At 50.3% G+C, this 21,586-nt stretch overlaps 1 protein-coding gene across 10 annotated transcripts in view; it reads right to left on the bottom strand.

Moving 5' to 3' along the window:
- Window positions 1–246: 246 nt before the first annotated feature.
- Window positions 247–21,586, bottom strand: part of ABLIM3 (actin binding LIM protein family member 3) — a 111,112-nt gene continuing 89,772 nt past the window's right edge. For 2 of the 10 annotated variants that reach the window (XM_037801349.1, XM_037801350.1), the window contains exons 12-25: window positions 20,564–20,593; window positions 19,958–20,087; window positions 19,151–19,249; window positions 17,712–17,759; window positions 15,280–15,414; window positions 13,729–13,793; window positions 12,258–12,405; window positions 11,966–12,055; window positions 10,881–10,910; window positions 10,249–10,307; window positions 8,449–8,509; window positions 7,689–7,696; window positions 7,103–7,183; window positions 247–2,351 (exon numbers count right to left, since the gene is read on the bottom strand). In XM_037801349.1, coding sequence (XP_037657277.1) covers window positions 2,238–2,351; window positions 7,103–7,183; window positions 7,689–7,696; window positions 8,449–8,509; window positions 10,249–10,307; window positions 10,881–10,910; window positions 11,966–12,055; window positions 12,258–12,405; window positions 13,729–13,793; window positions 15,280–15,414; window positions 17,712–17,759; window positions 19,151–19,249; window positions 19,958–20,087; window positions 20,564–20,593 — 1,098 coding nt within the window. In that variant the 3' untranslated portion in view covers window positions 247–2,237. The remainder of the gene's footprint in view (window positions 2,352–7,102; window positions 7,184–7,688; window positions 7,697–8,448; window positions 8,510–10,248; window positions 10,308–10,880; window positions 10,911–11,965; window positions 12,056–12,257; window positions 12,406–13,728; window positions 13,794–15,279; window positions 15,415–17,711; window positions 17,760–19,150; window positions 19,250–19,957; window positions 20,088–20,563; window positions 20,594–21,586) is intronic. The other 8 variants (XM_037801351.1, XM_037801352.1, XM_037801354.1 and 5 more) reach the window with 8 other exon arrangements.

The raw sequence follows: 21,586 nt of genomic DNA, 5'->3' as shown, positions 1-21,586 counted from the left end.
CTAGTTGATCATAGAACCTTTTTTGTTATTGGAGCACCCACTATCATCTTGTGGGACACCACCTTGTGCAGGAAGCAATATGGATAACACTGATCACATCAAACTTTCCCATTTTACAGAAGGGGAAACTGAGGTCCGGGGGAGGCTGCCCTCTGGGCTCTTTTATTTGGGAAATACGTGCATGGGTCAACCTCTCCCTACTTCACTCATTTCCATTCACACTAGAAAACAAAAGAAGGACACAGGTCTGGGTTGAAATTATGTGCTTTTATGGGAAACAAAAATATCCAACAACAACAAAAGCCCTTCAACCTCACCAAGTTTTTAACCAGTGATAATGAGGCAGTTTCAATGATTGTGTCAGGCTGGGGATATTTCTAAAGGGTCAAGGAGGTTGGAAACATTGGCCCAAAAGAGAAGTTGCAGAGAGGGTTGACATTTTACATAAGAGTATATGGCCCCTCATCCTATCATCTTTTCAACTTAGTCTCTTCCCAGTTTGCAAAGACCCTTCTTAATATTTGCTCAAATGCAATCTCTTCCAGAAAGCTTTCCCTAGTCTGCACCAGCTGCATCTGCCTTCTCAGTAATTTCACACCTACGTTCTCACGTCTCTCCTATCACTTTCTGCCTCCCATCCATTATGTTTGGGGCCATACCTTACTATACCCACTATCGGTAGGCATGCCCGGGAGACCTGGGGCCATGTTGAGTCATCTCACTGTTTGGACCCCCTCCCCCATTCAGTGTTTAGTATACAGCAGGTGCTCAGCCTTAGTGGGTGCTCAGTGAGGGCTTGTTGAACTCAGTTTTACACTTTTAACGTCACATGACCAGCCTATCGAGAGTCATTATTTCTTGTCATTTTCATGTCTTCATCCTTCCTCCATGACCTCAAAATGGTCCGATTCAAGGCACCTCCATGAAGCAATCACCCCCACCAAACATCACCAACTCAGGGTCAAAGTTTTGGGAAATGGAGGAGAGAAAGTTAAATTTTACACTCCTATTGCAGAATGCAAGGAGACAGGAAAGCAGGGACATCCCAGGGACATCCAGGATGATCATGAGTGGCACTGGCCAAAGCTTCTTTTGGAATTTCAAAGCAGTCGTTCTTCTGCACATTTCCCCTGTGGAACATGGCTGACTTTGCAGAGGGGGCCGAGGACAGCGGGGGGACTGGTACGGTTGCCCTGCCAACCCTAGGACCAGCAGGCACAGACCAAGAGCCTTTCTTTGGGATGTGGCCTATATCGCCTGTAGCGGGGTGATTGGAGGTTGTCCCTCTAGTTGTTCGGTTGGAGCTATGGTGGGAACATTAGCCCTGAAGTGTGTTGAGTTGTCAGGCACATGGATCGTCGTAAGGCTGAAGAATACAGGCTGCAGTAATGGGCCTCTCCTCGAAAGGGAGAAGGGTCAGGAGGTGCTGGGAGCACTGAGGGAGGGACGAGGGTCCCAAAGGGCTCTGCAGCTCCAACCCCAAAGGTGCCCTGCTACATCTCCTGCTCCCAGTTCCCTCTCCTTTCTTCCTGTTTCCCAAGGAAAGTGGTGGAATTGGAAGTGCTCTTTTCTCTTCCTACCATGAGTCCTAGATTTGGACAAAGGAGAGGCTGGGATCAAGGGCAGAAGGAGGAGGGGTGAAGACTGGGGAGAGGCCAAGTCCGATCCACTTCTGTTGACTGGTGTAACGAGTGGACTGGAGGCCCACACTTCTACCTCTGTTGACGGAATCACCCCCAGAGAGCACGGAACCCTTAATTGGGAGTGATGAGAAAACTTGAGACTCTCAAAGGTGCTCAGTGACTTTGGGAGATACTTATGGATCCTCCCATGGGAGGGCCCCTCTGGGGCCAATAAGGTGTGGAAACATCAGCCCTGGGAACTTGGGAAAAGGGCCAAGAGCAGAGAGGAAAGAGACTTCTTCAAGCACCTCCTTTAGGAAAGAGAGTTGGGCCTTGGGGCACTCGAGTTAGGACAGATGTTTCAGTATAAAAAAGATCCCCAGTAAAAGGATGGGAGTCCCCCCAAATCCCTTCCCAGATCCCACAGCACTTAGAAAAGAGAAAGTAAGGAGCATAAAAATATCTCAATGACAGGGGCTTGCCTGACAGTACAGAAAAGCAAGTGTCATGGCAGGCAGTGCGTCCCATTACATAAGAGAGGATTATACCGAGCTTCAGTATAGAGATTTTACATATATCTTTATATAAATGCATATATATTTATAGAGCCCCTGCCTAGAACAGCCGGGCTTGCTTCTTCAGTTCGTTTCTCTTCCAGAGTGCCAGCCGGTCAAACTCAGAGATGGTCATGCCGAAGACCTGGTAGAACTCTTCCTGGGACAGGTGGCGCTGAAAGGGGGCGGAGGAGACAGACATGTGAGGTGTGGGCTGGGGCAGGTCCCTGCATGTTCCCACAGGGCTGTCGTGTCTCACCCAACAAAGGCATGCAGTAAATATTTGTCCAGTGGATGCCTGTGTGAAGGTTTCCCCGAGTGGCCTCTGTAGCTGGTCCTGCTGGAGAGGCCTTACTTTTTGTGGCTTCCTGTCTCTGGGCCTCCCCTGCCCACGACTCAGGTGGGACCCCCACTTCGCCCAGGCTCTTCTTGGTGCATCTGAGACCACCGCTCCTATCTGCATCCCCGCTCCATGCATTCTGCGCCCAGAAGTGTGTATGATTAATGCTGCCCCACTCCCCTTTGTGAGGAAAAGGAGGCATTTTCAAGATTACCAATATTTTTACAAATGGTCTGGAAGGCTGTTCATAGGCCAATCAATGAAAAATGACTGATCATATTTCTCTACTTACTGAAATGTTCTTTCATCTCTTTCTTATAATATTAAATCAGGTATGGCATATGAGCAAAATTTGCTCTGCCTCTGTGGCAGGGTGTCTCCACCTTTCTTCTTTCCCTCCCTCCCTTCTTTCCTCTTTCTCTTTTAAACATCCTTGAAAGGGTGGTGATTCCTTGTCAAAAGCTTTTAGAGTTAGAAATAGGTGGCATGTAAAATGTGGCAAAACATTAATAATTGGTGCATTTAGGGGAAGGGAAGACGTAAGTATATTATATTATTCTTGCAACTTTCTGTAGGCTTGAAATTTTTCAAAATGAAAAGTTAAAATTAAGTTTAAAATGAGGAATATAAGGCATATATCCTGCCTGCAGCCTTACTGGATTCACTGAGCTGACGTGCTGCAGTCATTTATTAGCTAATTGGCATGGAAGGAGAGTCAATGAGTATTATGTAGCCAGCCGCACAATAATGAGCCAGTTCCCTGGTCCATTATTTCTGTGCACTAACATTTTGGCTACATTTCCACAATGTCAAGGAAGGGTGACTTTGATTCTTCTGATAGGCATCATTGGCTTCTAGTGACTTTGAGTCGATTTTTCAACGCTAATGGTGTTAAATAAAACCAACAGTTCCTTGCATTGCATTTATATTAGGCAATGCACCTTCACCCTCATTTTTTCATTTAATCCTTCTAACCATGCTGAAGACCAGGAACTATTTTTATCCAATTTAAAGATGAGAAAAACAAAACTCAGAGAACTAAAATGACTTCCTTGCCCAAGATAAAGGGAGGGAAGGAAGAAGGGTGGGTAGGTAGCAGAGTTGAAATCAAAGCCCAGGCCTTCTGATTTCAAATACAATGTGCTCTCACTGATCCTCTTGGTCAATGCCATTTAAAAAGTCTTTCTGCTGTGAAAAATTTTAAAAATACACAAAGCTAGAGAAAACAGTACAATGCACACCCAAGTCCATTGCCCAGATCCAGTAATTACCAAGAGCGTACCACATTTGTTTCATCTATTTCTTTCTTGTTTTGTTTGCTGAAGAATTTTAAAGCAAGTCCCAGACATTGTGCCAATTCATCCCTATATACTTCCACATGCATCTCAAAAATACTAGCTATTTTCTCACATAACCACAATGCCATGAGCACACCTAAGAGAAATGAACAATAATCCCTTGGAATCACCTAATACTCAACCATTATAAAATTTCACCTAATTGTTTCAAAAATGTCTTTTTACAGTTAGTTCATCTGGATAAAACTCCAAAGAGCATCCACACATCACTTTTGGTTGTTAGACCCTGTAAATCTCCACCAGTCCAGATGGTGTCCCTCCTCTTTTTTTTCTCATGTTATCAACTTGTCCATATTTGTTTTACTTTCACTCAAGTGAGTGATGAAAAATAATTTGGGTATGAGGCAGTTTTCTGCCTCTTCCATAGTAAAGACCGAGGGAAACTAACATTTAGCCTTGCTTGTTCTTTTTATGTTGGGGGAGGTGGTGGTTACAACTGGTTGTACAACCATACAACTTTATCTGGTTTCCTCTAGTGTGTTCAGAAGCCTTTTTACATGACTTGATGTAAGGAAACAGAAGGCTCAGCCTCAAGCAAAGCATATACAAGCAGGACCCACTAGGAGGAGATTAAGCCTTCTCTTTTCTCCCTCCTTTAAGGGCCAGCTCGAGCCTCCCTTCTCTGGTTTCTCAGAGCACCTGATGCCAGTCTGGTTCATTTGACACTCACCACAGACTTAACAGCATGACGTCTAAGAGCAGGACTTTAAAGCCAGGCAGACCTGGGCATGTGACCTTGGACAAACTACCCAATGTCCCTGGGCCTCATTTTCCTCTTCTGGAACATGGGAGTATTCTGGTACCTACTACATGGCTACTTTGACACAGGTCAAGTGCTCAGTGGGGCGCCCAGCATGCAAAAAGCACTCAACCTCTGGGCACTCTCATACCCGCAATGCTTTCTTGTGTGTTGATTGCAGAGCATGATCTGGTCTCATTTCCTCTGACCTCCTCCTCCATTCTCCCCAAGCTCACCTGACCCTGCACTCACCTCCTGTGGTCCTTAAGCACATGGGCTTGCATCAGCAACAGGGCCTTGGCACTGGCCAGTCCCTCGGCCCTACATGCTCTTTCCCCATATGTAAGCTTGGCTAACTCCTCACCTACTTCAATCTTTGCCCAAATGTCACCTTTTCAGTAAGACCAACTCTGACCACCCTACAGAAAACTGCAAGTTGCCCCTCCTGCTAACTCACAGTCCCCCTCACACTGCTCTCCTTTTACTTTTTTCTTAGCACTTATAACCATATAACATATTATATCACTTTATTATTTGTGTTGTTTAGTGTCTGTCGCTTCATGCAAGAATGCACACTAGAGGGCAGGGGTCTTTGTTTTGTTCACTGATCTATTCCAAGCACCTAGATCAGTTCCTGGCATATTTAATTGGTTTTCAATAAAGATTTGTTGGATGAATGAATATCTGTACTCTGAGCTCCTTGAGGACAGGGTCAGCATCTTCCTTTCTCAGTCACCACCTGAACTAGTGCAGGGAGCTGGGGCAGGGTCTCTAGCCTAGTGACCTCAGCTCTGGCTACATCTTAGCTTTAATAAAATACTGATGCCTGGGCCCCTCCCCTAGATAATGATTTGATTGGTCTAGGGGGCCCTGTATTGGTACGTTTAAAAGGCTCCCTAGGTGATTCTGATGCTGGGGGTAGGTTGAGCTTCCCGGGCCTGAGCTTCCGGGTGTCCTGGAGGATGCAGGAGAGCGTGAAGGACCAATCGGGTTCCTGAACATGAGCATCCCTTAAAGAAGGAGCCGTGGGAGCTGTTCCCTTCAGCACCGGCAGACACTCATTGCGGGAGTATCATCTGCTTCCTCGGGTTGCTAAGCCAGCATGCTAGTGCTGCAAGGGCTCACGGAGCTTCCCAGCCTGGCCCACTCGCATTGCCACCTTCCACCACAACCCTCGACCCTGGGCAAATTCCTTAGCAGTCAGGTGGTTAATATGTCCTTCCTCTGGAGCACTGAGCCTCCTCTTTGAGAGGCCTGCATTCAATTCCACTGGTATCTCCTGACGCCTCTCCCAGTCCCGGCCCTGTGGTAGACGGCAGATAATCCTTGCCCTTAAGAAGCTCAGGGTCTGAGGAGGAAACAGATAACTTGATAACCTGGCAAAGGAGAGTAAGAGGGGCTTGATCCACCCTGGACACAGGGCTGTGGGAAGTCAGAGGAAGAAGCAAGCCACCCATCCTGGGGAAGGGGCCGGGGAGGCTTTGGGCTGCCAGGATCTCTAGAGAGGAGTGAGGAGCTGAAGAGCTGGGAAGGGCAATCTAGGAAGAGGGAAAGTCAGGGCGAGGTGCTGGGTTTAAAGGGCAGAGTGTGCTCATGGATCTGAGGGGACAGGGCGTGAAACTCCACACCAAATGGACGGGGCTGCTTGACTCTCCCAACAGCATGCTCAGGCCCACCTCTGGGCCCTTGTTTATGCCGTTGCTCTGCTTGTGCTGCTCTCCTGCCCCCGCCATCCATCCAAGCCCTGCTCACCTTCAGGAGCCAGTCTAATCCTTCTTCTTCCTGGAAGCCTGTGCCAACCACTCTGGGCCTCAGGGGTCTTCTCTGAATAATGGTAATCTAACATTTATTGAGTACCTAATATGTGTCGGACTCTGCTGGATGCTTTATGTGTATTGTCTCATTTAATTCTCTTATGAACCCTATAAGGGAGGCATTACAACCACCCCACTTCACAGAGGAGAAAATGGAGCTGTAGAGACATTGTCACCCAGCCAAACTGCCTGCTTAGGTATGGCAGGGTCAGGGTTTGAACAGAGGGAGTCTGACTCGAGCATCATGCTCTGCTTTTCTACACACTGCTGCCTCCCCATCCCACCGCATTACAAGCTTTCTCTACAAGGTGCAAGTTTCTTGTACAAGTTTTCTGTACAATGCAGCCTAAAACCAGTGTGTTTCTTCTTATCAACTAGACTGTGGACCCCTTGAAGGCAAGGAGCAAAGCTAGCTCTCCTCCTATGTCTGCAGAAGTGTCAGCCCCAGGAGGGGACACACTATAACAATGCCCCACAGAAGCTAACTGAATTGAAAAGGAATAGACTTGAGCGAAGGAAACCTGGATTTAAGTCTCTGCTATTCCAACAAGCGGTGTGACCTTAAAGCCCTTCATTCCCTCATTCCCCCCACCCCCACCCTTCAAGCTGGGTTAGGCCAGGGAACCTCTGAAACCCCTTCAACCCAAAAATGCCCGCTCAGTTTTCTACCCTTACCTCTAAACGGGTGCGGTCCACATCCTTGGGCAGCCGGTTTCTTCCTCTTGTGGTCACCAGCAGCAGCTCATAAGGGTAGATCTAAGGAAAAGGGAGGGGGTGTTTCCAGCTCGGGTGAGGGTGGTGGGCATGTCCTTTCAGCCACATTTTGTACCTGGGCTCCTTTCTCTATCCACAAAGAGCCAGAGATTAAAGTTTGGAGGAACAACTGGGGCTCCATCCTTGGAGTTGCCTAGCAGCCTCCAGGCACCTTCTCCCAAAAAGCAAGGGCCCTAAGATTCCCCCAAAACTGCTAGGGCAAAGCATTAATGAGGCCTTCAGAATGTAAACATCTGCTCTTAGGTGATTATGAGCTTCTAGAGAGTTTTGAGCCCAGAAGAACTGTCTGTGTAGGCAAGAGACCTAGGGCAGGATTCAGGAAAGGAGGACCAAGGAGGAAAGGGAGATTCTAGTCTTGAAAGGAGCCTCGGGATTATTTATCTATGTTCCCTTCCCTGCATAGACAGTGCCCCGAGCCTTCTGCTTGTCCCCAGTGTAGCTGCTCTCAGGGTCCCGGAGACTCCCAGGGTCTACGAATGCCCTTTACCTTGTACTCTGCAGAGAGAAAAGACACACACACACACATACACACAATGGAAAACTGTCAGTCTTTGCTTGCATCACTCCACTCACCTTTGTTTTAGTCCCTCAGGAGGACTAGCCTCCAGCCCTCCCCTTCTCTCCCAGGTCCTTCCAGGACCCTCTCCTTGCTTAATTCACTCCAGAGGATAAGGAAGGTTGGTGTGGCTACAATGATGGCTGCAGTTAGGGCTGGTCTGGAGATGTGGGTTTCAGAAAAAAAAATGCCTTTTGAGATATTTAGAAGAGAAATAAGAAGGATTTGAGATGGTGAGGCAAACAGGAGGTCCTCCATCTCCTGGGACGACTCCTCCAGGGTCCCTGACACCTGCTTAAAGGCAGGCTTCTCCTGTCAGAGCCTGCTTGTAGGAGCTGGCAGAGAGCAGGAGGCTCACGCAAATTTCACTGGGAACAACGTGCATTTGGCGCTGAGTGTTTCTCTCCACCAGGGGCAGGCAGGAAACCCTAGTCAGCAGTGCTGGGATAACAGCACTCGGGGAAGGCTCTGGGAACCCGCATGGGATGGATGGCCCAAGCGGGGACTTGAGAGGATGAGGGAAGGAGAGGGGAAAGGGGAGGGGATGGGATATGAAAGGGAGCAGGAATTCCTGGTTTGCACAGAACGGTCGTCTGGGCGGTCACGTGGCGGTTAAAGGCAGGGCATCCCAAAGTCCCCGTGAGGCCCATGAGAGGCCGCCCCTTGGCAGCCCCCGGGGGGCCGCACTCACCTCGCATGCCCCAGTTGACGGCGTTCATACTGTCGTAGTGGAAGAGGTCTGCGCTCGGTGTCTGTGGGGAGACAGAGCCGGGGCTGCCTGGAGAGAAGCTTACTTCTGTCTCCCTCAAGTACTCACCCACCTCCAGAAAACAGGCCTGGGCTGGAGGGATGTGGGCCCCAAGACTCAGTCTCACACTGGGTGGTTTAAGTCACTGTCACGTCCTAGAGCCCAGCAGAGGCGCGGCACAGAGCAGCACTCCATACATATTCATTTGTTTGGTAAATTTCATCTCATGCTTTCTTTCATTGTTCAAATGCCCCTTTTTCTATGACACCTGCCCTGATCGTCCTATTTAAAACTGCAAGTTTCCCCCTTCCTGGTCTCCCAACCCCCTTATTGAGCTCAACTTTTTATTTTTTTTCATAGCACTTATTACTTTCTAACACTTGATATAATAATTTGTTTAATTTTTTATTGTGTTACTTACTTTCTGTTTCCCCTACCAGAATATAAACTCCAAGGGGACAAGGATCTTTGTCTTGATATATTCCAAGCACCTAGAACAGCACTTGGCATGTATGATAGGCTTTCAGTAAAGACCTGTTGGTGAACGAATGTCTAGACTCTGCGTGTGTTCAGGCAGTGGTTTATTAAAGGCATTGCTTTTCAGTGGAGCGCCGATCCCTTCTATGTGCTTGACCTTAAAATAGTCTCCCAGCAGGTTTCTTTTCCACATGATAGCCAGAGTGATCCCATTAAAAATCCCAGTTGGATCACCTGGCACACCTCCTCAAAGACCCCCAAAGTCCTCACCCAGGGTGCAAGGCCCTGATGATGGCCTCCCACGCTTCGTCTCCTACGGTTCTCTCCTTCCCTTGTTCAATTCTGGTCTCACCGGCTCAGGCGCCCCGTGCCCGCCCTGCCCAGGTCTTTGCCTGGTGAGGTCCTCACCTCACTCAGGCCCTCTCCAATCTCCTTCCCCACCCCTTTGCTTTGTTTTCCATCCTTGCACTTATAACCACCTGACATCATGTTACATATTTACTTGTTCATTGTCTGTTTCCCCAACCAAACTTGTAAGCTCCATGGGAGCAGCGACTTTATTCACTGCAGTATCCCCAGCACTAGAACAGAACCTGGAACACAGTAGGTGCTCAGTAAATAAACATCTATCTTAATGCCCCTGTCTTTTCCCTTGCTCACTTGTCCAGTAGCACAGTTGTTCTGCTGGCTAACAACACATGCTTTTATTCCCTTTCAGCCCTTAAAACAACTCACTGCTTCCTTGAAGGTTTTAAGTCATAGACTGTCAAAGAGATCAGAAGACTGTAAGTGATGTTGAAGGCAAGTGGAGCAGGGCAATCAGATGTGGGCTGTGGAGTCAGTTGACCGGGGTTCAAATCCTGACTCTACCACTTCCTGGGTGTGAGAGTTTGGGTAAGTCACCTCACCTCTCTGTGCTTCCATTTCTTCATCCACAAATACAGTTAATAATAGCAACTACCTCCCAGGGCTATGATGTTAAATGAGTTAATGCATGTAAAGTGCTTAGCACAGAGCCCCGCACAGTGACTTCTCAGTAAGTATTAGAATTATTTGTTCCCCACACCCATCCATCAGGGCCACTTTTCACACAGGCATTGAGAAAGAGGAGAGCAAGTCATTGCCACTGGATTCTTTTAGTTAACCCACCCCTACCCTCAAGGCCTCTCTCCAGCTTTCACCCACAAATACACACCAGAACAATGAGCTAATACTGGAATTGTTAACATCCAGGGGCGATGTCCCCCCAGCACTGGCCTCTCTTACCCTGTGCAGCCCGTTTCTTCTGTAAGCAGGCAGGGAGGCCGATTTGGAGATGAGGGGATCTGAAAAGAAGGAGCCGAGGCAATTACCATAAGCACCAAGCCAAGGGTCCCTCTCCCTGAGATCAGCTGGCTGCAAATGGCCAATATGACTCCCCATCCCAATGGCAAAGGTTGGCTAGAGACTGCCAGCATCTCTGTTTGTTCTCCAGACTTGCGTCTTGACTGTCTTAGGGGCACCTCACCCCTGCAGAATTCAAGGCCTATCCAAGGCACCCACTGGCCTTGACCTACACATGTGTCCTCCTATCATGGACCCTGTGTCCTGGCCGCAGGGTGGCTCTGAGCAAAGGCTCTGGAATTGCAGTTAAGCCCAGAATTCAGGCAGACAGGCTCTCAGATGGGTGGAAGGGGCTCTCTCTCTCTCTGGGATCTTCTGGGCAGGGCAATCCTGGTTCCACAACCAAGAACTAGGGCCCACAACCTGACAAACATAATAGGAGGGACTATTTGAAATCAGGACTGAGCTGAGCATCCATGTGGTTTGGTCACCACAGCTGCGAGGGAACTGCAGCTGCCTCAGCTCTGGCCCTCACTGGACACGATGGGGTTGAAGATAGAATGGGCAGAACATACCGCTGTCAGCCAGGTAGTGGGACCGAGGGGCTGCAACAGAGAAAAGCCAGAGATCAGTGCTCCTGGGGACAGACAGACATGGCGGAGGACAGACTGCTCCTGTACCCAGGCTACACTGGTGATGGTGGTGGTGGGGATGAAACATGGAGGGCTCCTTCAGGACCTCCTTTCTCACTGGTCAGTATCCCATTGTTGCACCTGCACACCACCCTCCCCCCTGTGCATGTGGCACAGCACCTGGCACAGCACAAGTGTTCTGGGATATTTGTTGCACGCATGCCATTGAACAGAGGTGAATTTTGAGCAGCACTGGTGCCAGGGATTGAAAACAGTGTCCCTCAGCAGTCACACAAGGAAATAGGCTCATGGGATTGTCCGCTCTGCCACTTAGTGGTTATTTAATTTTACACAAGTCACTTAAGGATACTTCGGTTTCTGCATCTATAAAACAGAGAGGGAGAGTGTCTCCTCTATTGGAAGGAACATATGACCTATGTTCTTATGTTAGTAGGATACTTAGCACAGTGCCTGACACATACAAGATACTCAATAACACTGGCTTTGTCATCACCACCACTATCACTGTCAACCTCACCAAGAGTCAAGGTGCAGTATGGCAAAGAGGGAAAAGGTCATGGTCTTGGGGTCACTCTGACTTGGGTCTGATCCTGGCTCACGCACTTACTGGCTTTCTGACCTTGGGTAAGTGGCTTAGCCTTAGTTCTCTCACCCAAAAAGTGGGTGACAATAATCACTCTACATTGGGGGTTTTTGTGAGGGCCAGGGTGATGACGTATCTACAATGGCTGGTGCACAGGCATGTAATAAATGGTATCTTTGTTATCCATGGATGGCCTCCCTTCATCTGACAGGCCACAGCCCTTGCAGACGGCCTTCGTGGGTTTGCTGTCTTGATGCCCTGCCTTCTCCACTGCTTGAGGATTTTCAAGTCATCCAATATCACTATTGACTTCTCCCTTCTTCCCCTCCTCCTTCCATTTTCTCTTCTTTCCTTTTCTTAATGAGAGAATCACAGGTTCTGGAATCAGATTGACCTGGGTGGGAAACTGAGCTCCATCACTTACCAACTGAGGGATCTTGGGCAAGCTCCCAAATCCCTCTGTGCCTTAGTTCCCATGTGTAAAATAAGGATGATTGTGTCACCACCGCCAGGGCTGTTGTGAAGAAGGAGAGATGTGCATGGACTGCACTTCACAAGGTGCCTGGTTCAAAGTGAACACCCCCCCAGCTATCAAGCTATCAGCCATGGGGTCAAGTTTCCTTTCAGATCAAGTGGGAGGGGCTGTAGGGGTTCAGATTCCTTGGTGGCGTGGGAGGAAAGTGCCCCCGCCCCTCATCCTGCGGGGCAGTGCTTACAGCCATTGAGGGACATCTCGTAGCCAGCTGTGTGCAAGGCCTCGCGGCTGCTGGTGGAGCTCCGGGGCGGGGTCCAGGGGTCTGCATAGGAGCTGGACCGGGCCTTCATCTCCTCCTTCAGAATCAGCCGGCCAATTCCGCTCTGGAGCTGAGAGGGCGGGAAGGGGGTGGTGAGGAGGAGAAAGATGAAGTTAGAAGGAAGCAGAGAACACTTAGTTGGGGCAGGCTTGGGCATCTGCCTATAGTGAATATCTGTCATTCCCGCCTTTCCAGCTCCCCTCCCTCCCTCCTCATAGCATCCTTCTTCCTTTGGGACTTCCCTTCTCTTCCATGTGTAGTCCTTGAGATCTGGGTGGAGCCCTGGCAGTGGGCACACAAAGGGGGCCTGGATAACGACAGGAGCACATTGCTTTGGCCACAACGAAGGGTTCCAGAGTAGGCAGAGGGCCCTAGCTGGGGGTCTATCCTGGGACTCCTGTGGGAGTTGCTGGCATACATCTTTTTTTTTTTTTTAATTAAATAAAAAAAAAATTGAGGTGAAATTCACATAACATGAAATTAACCAATTTAAAGTGAATAATTCCATGGCATTTAGTACATTCACAATGTTGTGCAACCACCACCTCTATCTAGTTCCAAAATATTTTCATCACTCCTAAAGGAGACTCTATACCCATTAAGCAATTACTCCCCTTTCCCCTCCCCTCCAGTCCTGGCAACCACCAGTCTGTGTTCTCTCTCTGCAGATTTTGATTCTGCATATTTCATATATATGGAATCATATAATATGTGACCTTTTATGTCTGGCTTCTTTCACTCAGCCTGATGTTTTTGAAGTTCATCCACATTGTCGCATGTATCAGTACTTCATTCCTTTTTATCACTGACGATGATTTCATGGTATGGACAGACTACATTTTTGTTTATCCATTCATCAGTGTGTTGATGGACACTTGGGTTGTTTCCACTTTTTGGTTAATGTAAAAGTGCTGCTGTGAATATGTGTGTGTAAGTACTTGTTTGAGTACCGGTTTTCAATTCTTTTCAGTATATACCTAAGTGAGTTGCTGAGTCATATGGCAATTCCATGCTTAACTTTTTGAGGAGCTACCAAACTCTTCTGCACAGAGGCTGCATCATTTCACATTCCCACCAGCAATGTAAGAGGGTGGCTGGCACCCATCTTTTCAATACATGAGAAGCACTGACCAAGCATGAAGCCAGTGCACAGGAAAGCCAGCAGAGGAGGAGAGACAGACAATTTCCCTACGGCATTTTTTGTTGTTATTGAGTAGCTGGATCCAGTCATATATGAAGCTAATCCTATCCTTTGACTTTTTAGTTACATGAAGCTATACATTCCTTTTTTCTTTCTTAAGCCAGTTTGAATTTGGTTTCTGCTAGGTGTAAATGAAAAAATCCTCAAAAATATACCCTGTAAGCATCTCATTCAGTGGTGTGACCTGCTCACCTTGTGCATGCTGCGGTCAAAATCGTCCTCTTCTCCTCCCGATGAGAATCTTCTGGCTCGGGGCACTGCCGAGAGAGAGAGAATATCAGCTCCAGGACCTGCCCCCCACTCAGCCTACCCTGGGAGAGGGCAGGGAGGGGCAGCAGAAACCAGGGGTTAAGCCCGGGGCTCTAAAGCTGACAGGCTGGGGTTTCCTCTTGGCTCCGTCGTTTTCTAGCTGTAACCCAGCACGAATGCACTTTGGCGAACTGTCCCTCCCCAGTGGGCATCCTCGTACTGAGTGGTCCAGCATCCCTCCTTATTCCCGGCTGGGCAGTGCAGCCCAAACAGAGCAGTAATTCCCAATGTTGGGAATTTTCCTGCAACTGGTAGGAGAGAGAATTCTCTTTCTGCCAAGGGTAAGATGCAAGCTGGGATCTTTCCATGACAAAGACAGAGCCTGCCTGAGAATGGAGCCACCCCAGGGGAAATCAGTCCAAGTCCTGATGATATCCCTTCACCCCTGGATCCAATTGTGCCTCAAGTCAATATACTCCCAACCTTTCAGTTATTTGAGCCAGAAAATTCCTCTTTTGGCTTAGTCCGCTTAGAGTTGTTCATTTGCTTTTTTCCACTCTTGACTAACATGCCCAGTAGAGAGTGGTATCTTCTTCGTTGCAGCTTTGAGCACTTATCTCTCATGAGTATTGATCACCGTCCACTTTGGATTATAGTTGTGTTTGTGTGTTATCTCCTTTTATAAATGGAGAGCTCTTTGAGGGTAGAGAAGGAGTCATCTCTATAGCTTCCAGGAAGATTTGCTCCGAATGGACATTCAATTAGTGAAGGTACGTGCGGAATCAGACCATACCTTGAGAGAAATCTCTTCCTGTATTTGTCTGATCAGGTGGGGTGGTGTCCTAGGGAGTGACTAAGACCCCTTGCCAGGATGCCTGCAAGAGCCTTCCATCTCCCTCATCCTCCAAACCATTTTCTACCCTACAGCCAAAGTGCTCTTTCAAAAGAACAAATCTGATGGGGTTACTATTTTCACTGGCTTCCTACTATTTAGGATAAAGACCCAAATCCTCACCTCAACCCATGAGACCACACTGGATCTGAACCCTCATCCCACACCTGCTTTCTTCCTCACTGATCTCTAGCCAAGCTGATAGACTTTCCTTCCCTCCAGTGTAACCCATCCTCCCATCATGGGTCCTTGTACATGCACACGTTCCTTGCTGGCTTACCTCCACTTCACCCTTCCTATGGCAGCTGCTGAGAAGCTTTTGTCATCCCCAGGCTGGAGAGCTTGCCCCTGCCACCAGCTCTCCCATCTCCTGTATATCACCTCCCCTGCACTGTTGGAACCTATGTCTCCTCTACAAAGCAAGGGATTGGTCTGATTTGCTCCCAGTGTACCCCTTGGCCCCAATGACTGTCCCTCAGTACATGTGTGTTGAATGAATACATGAATGATCATGTGAAGGAGTGACTGGGCGATTGTCTGTCCTGACTCCCCGTGTCCCTGGCACAAGTGGTGGGGCTCTGGATCCTTGTGGGATGTGCTACCTTTGGGGGACCCATGGTAGGTCCAGTAGTCAGACTCTGCAGCATAGTAGGGATCTGGCGAGTAGGCGGGACTATACTTGGATGCCTGGCTGATGTCTTCACTTGTTTTGCTCTTGGTTGTTGTGGACAAATCACCTGCAAAGGACCCAAGGAGACAGCTTTAGGAAGGCAGAGCATCCTGGCTGGGTCTACACGTGCTTTCCCCTGCCTCCTCCAGGCCCCAGCCCAGGGCAAGGTCAGGGGGCACAGGTAGGAGGGTCTGGGAAATGGAGTGTCAGAGGTGGAAAGGCACTGGAGCCAACCTCTTATTTTACAGTTGGGAAATGGAACCCCAGAGAGGAGAAGGATCTTGCCCAAGACCACACAGCAAGTTAGCACCAGAATAGGATGAGATCCCAGCTTAGGGCTCTTTCCACCACATTCCTTGGACACCTGGGTCTGTTGCTTGGAGAACACTAAGGACATGGCCTCATGCAGTAAGATCAGGCAGACCCCAGGTGAGGACTCTGCCCTTACCTTCCTAGGCTGCCAGAAGCCTGCCTTGTGGATTCAAACCACATCTTGGGGGTTGGTGGGTGGGAATCACCAGGCAGGGCCACGGTGCATGCTGAGTCAGGTCAAGCTTCTCCTTAAACTGAAATGCCACATCCTCTTTGGGGGCAATTAAGTGTCCCAAAGGAAGGACACTGGGCAGGGAATCAGCAAAGCTGAGCTTTGGTCCTAGCTCTGCCACTTAACCCAGTTGCAAGACGGGGCAAATCCCAGCCCTCTCCGCCTCAGTTTCCTCATCTGTAAAGTGTCAGAATTGATCTGCAGGCTCACAAGCCATCTAGCTTCCAGCTGAGGTCCATGACACAGGGGTGACTATCAAACTCATGAGAGATGCAAATATTTAAGGGGCAGTGAACATTAGAGCAGCCCTGAGATAGGGCAGACGGGGCAGAGAGAAGGCCTGGGGACACGAGTGTGGCCCCACTACCGTTTCTCAGGAGAGAAGCTACAGGGACAAGCTCTGTGCTCCTGGGAGCCAGAGCAGCAGAGCATCCTGGGATGGGCCCACAGCTGACCCCAGGCTGTGCACCTTCCCCCAGCAGCATTAGCTTCCAAAGCCTGCAAATTCTCTTCTTTGTTGTGGATCTTGGGCATCTCCTGTCATCCACAGCTGTTGGCATTTGACCCTTTTATATAGGCTCTTATACACATATCCACCTCCTCCCCAGACTCCTCCCTAGTCTACTTTGGTGCTGCTCCTCAGAGCCCACCTGGAAAACCCCATGCAGTCTCGAGAAGCTTGGAACCTGGGTGCCTTTACTGGATATAAACTTGAACTACCTCTGTCAGGGCTGGAGCCTTTCTGTGGCCACTTGGGGGCACAGCCATAAGTACCTGAGCTCACAGACCCACTCCCCAGCCCTAGCCCAGCCCCTCCCACCCCCACCAGGGAAGCCTGTGCCAACTGCAGGGCCTTAAGCACCCAGAGCCGCTCTTTATCCTTGCATTGCCCCCTCCACCTGCTTAGCTGAGATCCCGGGTACAGCGCCGGCTCTGCTTGTCACCCTGCTCCTCTAATTCTGTGCTTCTCTCTCAGTTATCCCAATAGGACACTTAAGCAGGTGAGGGTGAAACAGACAGGCAGCTGCTCCTCTGCATCTCCATGAAGGGAGGTACTTATTCCATGGAGGCTCAGTAAGTGCTTTTCAGAAGAATGAACAGGAGGCCTCAGTGAGGAAGGCCTTGGTGGTTCTCAAACTGAATGCGGGTAAGAATTGGATGTGGCTGGTACAATACAGAATTTCTAATTGAGTGGGGCCAGGGAGGGTCAGGGCATCTGCCTTTTTATTACGTCTCTCAGGTGGAGGTCCCATAGCCCACTCTCTAAGAAACAATAACTGACTGGATGAATGAGGGCACCAGCGGCGACTCCCTGCTCCTTTCTCATCTGCACCCCCACTCCAAGCCCCTGTCCACTCTCAGGAGATTGGCTGAGACAAGCTTAAAGCAGAGGCTCCCAAGCTGGCTGGGCATCGGAATCCCCTGGGTTTTGATTCAGTAAGGCTAGAGCGGGGCCCAGGAATCCATCCCACTCCCAGGGGATTCTAATGAACACAGAGTTTGAGAACCAAGGCAGGGGTGTGGTCACTTTGCAAGGACTGCCCTGATCTCGGTGTTGTGGACACCAGATGGCAGGTAAGGGGGTTTGGGGGCAGGGAGGCAGGAAGGGATTTCGGGGACACGAGGCCTTCTCTGCTCCTTTGATATGACACCACATTCCTCCTCAATGTCACCCTGAGTGACTGAGGGGCAGCCAACAAGGAAGGACTGAGTTGCAGCCTTGCACCATGTCCTTCCTGGTGATTTGTGCCGGGTCATCCGGTTCCTTTAAGCTCCCCCCTCCTGTTGCCAGGCCAAGCCCTATCTGCCTCCAGTCATACCATGCCGTTTGTAGATGGGGGGTTTCCGGTAGATGTTACTTTCTCCAGCTGCCAAACAGACCGGGAAGGGACAGAGGGGAGGAGAGAGACAAGGAGAAAAGGAGACAGCCATTGGTCAGTTGATCTCAGAAGAGAGAGATGGTCAGCAACTTTTTCCAAGGATCCACTGTCTTTCCCCTGGTGGACTTCCTCTTCCAAAGCTGAACTTCCAATATCATCCCAACAGGTCCCAAGTAAGGGAGGGGGAGAGGAATGGATGGATTCAGTGCCAAGGAAGGGCCCTGGGGCTTGGATGGTGGACGTGCAGGCTCAGGTGGGTGTGCATGCTCAGCAGAGCCCCATGCAGGGAAGGTGTCCACTGCCTCCGCCCAGCAGGCATGCTTCATTCCAGAGAAAGTCCCAGGATGCTGCAGCCAGCCAAGTTTCAGCATCATCTCCTTCCCCCTCCCGCAAAGACAGATAGGATAGGACAAGTTCCTGGGGAAATGCGGGTGGGGAGTGAAAAACTGAGCTCAGATTAGGACAGTGGAGTCAAGGCCTGGCTCTGCTTAACTCAGGCTATGACCTTGTCCAAATCACACCCACAAGGTCATCCAGTCCCTGCCTTCCTCTCATCTCCTATCACTGTCCCTCAGGCTCACCACCTCCAGCCACACTAGCCTGCTGCCTGCTGCATTGTTTCAGGGCTTTTGTACCTGCTATTCCCTCTGTTTTTCCCTATGATCTTCCCAAGGCTGGCTTTATCTCATCTTTTGGTTCTTATGTCACCTCCTCCAAGAAGCCCCTCCTGACAATCCCAGTAACACGGCCTCCCCCACCCTAGTCGCTCTCACACTGCCCTACTGTATTACGTTTACAGCACCTCTCATTACCTGAACTATAACTTATTTGTTAACTCATGTATTGCTTCTCTCCCCCCATTAGGACATAAACACTATGAAGACAGGAACTGGGCTGGTTTGAGCACAGCTGCAACCTCAGGGCCCAGCCTGGCTGTACAGATGGAACAACAGAGGCTCAGGGAAGCTCAGCAACCAGTTTGAGATCATACAGCTTACAAGCTTCAGAATTGAGATTCAGTCCCAGGTGTTTTGAGGCAAAAGCCCGTGGCCCTGACCATCAAGTGTTACTGCTGCATCCCATCATGGCCCCCGGAGGCTCCAGGAACTTCTCACTAGCTCCCCGTGTCTTCTCTTCCCTGGGCCGGTACTCTGAAGACCTGGCTTAGACCCCTTGCAATCCTGTCAAGCGGGTGGACGAAAGCCTGTGGGTGTGATGGGGCTGAGGAGGGGGACGGTGTCTCAGTGCCAGTGACCGGTTAGGGAGGGCCCCCAGAACTGGCTTTTCCTCGGTCTGGGGCAGCATCAAGTGGGTGCTCTGGTGCCCAGTGACCCCACGGAGCATGCACCCAAACTGGGAATTCCGCTGGCTGCGCCTACCTGGGATGTGAAAGTGCTTGGGAGCCTGGTAAGAGGTCGGAGTGGAGGACCTCACATCTAACTGGCTATGGTATGGAGAGCTCCGGCCACTCTCGGGCCCTGGAGCACGCAGGCAGTGGTCCCCGAGAGAACAGAGGCAGAGAAAACAGGCATTAACCATGGTGGCGTTAAAAAGCAGCGAGGTGATGACAGCAAGATGGTGGGGAGGGGGCTGGGTCGTCCCAGCGTGCTTGGGCCTCTGAGAAGGGAGAAGTGTGTGCTCTCATGCACCGTGCCTGAGAAACAGGCTTCACCCTGTTTCCTTGCTTGACCACAAAGTCAGAATCAACCTCACCAAGCCGCAGGAAAGCGTCTCCACCCCTCTTGGCTCCCCACCCCTCCCCACCCAGGCCCATCCCTTAATTGCTCCTTTCCTCCAACCAAGCATCGGCTTCGGCCCTAACCTCAGGGCCACCGAAGGCCACTTGGGTGGGTTGGGGTCGGGCTCAGTCCTGGAGTGAAGGCCAGGCCACACCTCTGTTTCTGGCCTCCTGGTTCCACCCTCTGGATGAGGCAGGTCACGTATGAGGACAGAGGAGTCTTCTTCCACCCGGTCCTGGCTGAGCTGCCCACTTCCCCCTTTCCTGGCAGCTCCCCACCCTCCTCCATGCTGTGTAGTCTGGCCCTCCCGCTGCCAGGGGTGCATCTTCAGGAGCTCAGCCAGGCTATTTGGTGACAGAGATCTTGTTGTGGGGAGCCCAGGGGCTCCAGCCACTGCTCCCCACCCCCATGCTCTTCCTCTCCCCTTGGGGTGTCCCCCTTCCTCACCAGAGCGGTAGTAGTGGTGAGGCGAGCGGGAGAAGGTGGGGGACAGGCCCTGCCGGCTGTAGGTGGGGGAGTCGATGTACCCGGGACTGGAGGCCCGTCTCTGCCGGAGGTCCAGGTTCTCGTAGATGTCCTGGGGGAAGAAGTGGGGCCGTGAGCAGCGCAGGCGGGTGGGGAAGTGACATAAGATCAAGGATTCTGGGGGCTGAGACATGGTGAATACAGAGATCCCTGCCCTTGAGTTGCAGGCCCAGCCTGAGGAGGGCAGCAGAGCATTTTCAGGGTCTTCATCCATCACTCATGGACCCCTGAATGGAACCCCCGGGTCAGTCCCTGGAATTGTGGCCAGACATCACAGAAGCATCAGGGAGGCCATCCCTGGATAGAAAGGGCATATGAGGATCTCCCCAAACCATTCCCATCCTTTGTGCCTCTGCCACCTCCTCTAGGTCATGTTCCTGGGTCTCTCTGGCTGTCCTGGGTGGGGAGGGCACCTCGGGCAAGTGCTCAGGCCCCTTGGGGGATGGGGAAGGGGGGAAGTCAGGGGTCTTCTGGGCCACACAGAGGGGCACCATTATATAAAAGAGCTCCTCTAATCCACGTAATTACCTGGGAGTAGGGAGATAACGTTCCCAGAGACTTAGAAGCGAAGAGATTGAAGTCATCCATGGAGGGAGCAAAAAGAAGAGAGGGGAAGGCGAAAGGAAGGGACAGAAGTTCATTACATAGTTTGGCAAAGAAAGTCCCTGCAGCTGCCCCAGGGCTTAGCATCCCTCTCCAGATAACAATCTTGCTCAGAATTTCAGAATATCAGAATTGCTGGTAGGAAACCAAGGCCCAGAGAGGGAACTAGATAGCTGGGGTCCTCTCTGGAAGGAAGTAGCCAGCTTTGGCTCCTCCACTGTAAGCTCAGAGCTATTTTCATGACCCTTCCCTGTCTCTCTACCAGCTCATGAACTATCCATGGTCATGAGCAGGGGACCCAAAGGCATGGGCCAAGAAAGGGCCAGACTGGCGCTGTCAATGAGGGAGGTGAGCGTATGGGCAGTGTGGCAAGCTGGAGTGCCAATGCCCTGCCAGTGGGACAGCTGCTGCTCAGCTCCAGACAGCTGCCACACTGGAATGCCTGCCCAGTGTTAACACAGCACCCTTATCTTCCAAGAGAAGAAATGCAGATTCTTATGTGCAATCTTCCAATGTTTAAATGTTGGCAACCAATGCACATTTTTAAAAGACACTTGGCAAGTGAAATAAAACAACTCTTAGTGGCTGGCTGTGCCATGTGAGCCCCAGTTTGCTACCTCTGGCTTCAGGAAAATCAGCTTCTACCAAATATTTGGTCTTTCTTTCCTGGACCATTTCCAGGGTCAGAACCAATAGGGAACTCAGCAATGGGCTCAAAAGCTTCATTTGACTTCATTTGACTCACACATAGTAGGATGGTTACTTCCTAAACCAAATGGGACCCCGATTTCTTTAGACAGGAAGATTTGCCCAAGGTCACAAAACCAGTAAGTGGTACAGCTGGGCCTCTTATTTACCAGGGTTTACCAAGGCCAGGGCTCCTTCTGAACCAAACTGACTTGGCTCAGGGGGACTGGGATGGGATTAGAGAACCCCTGAGACACAGGT

This window comes from Choloepus didactylus, chromosome 13 (genome assembly GCF_015220235.1).
Source record: "Choloepus didactylus isolate mChoDid1 chromosome 13, mChoDid1.pri, whole genome shotgun sequence".
Lineage (NCBI taxonomy): Eukaryota > Metazoa > Chordata > Mammalia > Pilosa > Megalonychidae > Choloepus > Choloepus didactylus.
Note: the sequence above shows the minus strand (reverse complement) of the source record. Positions and strands in the feature narration are given on the sequence as shown.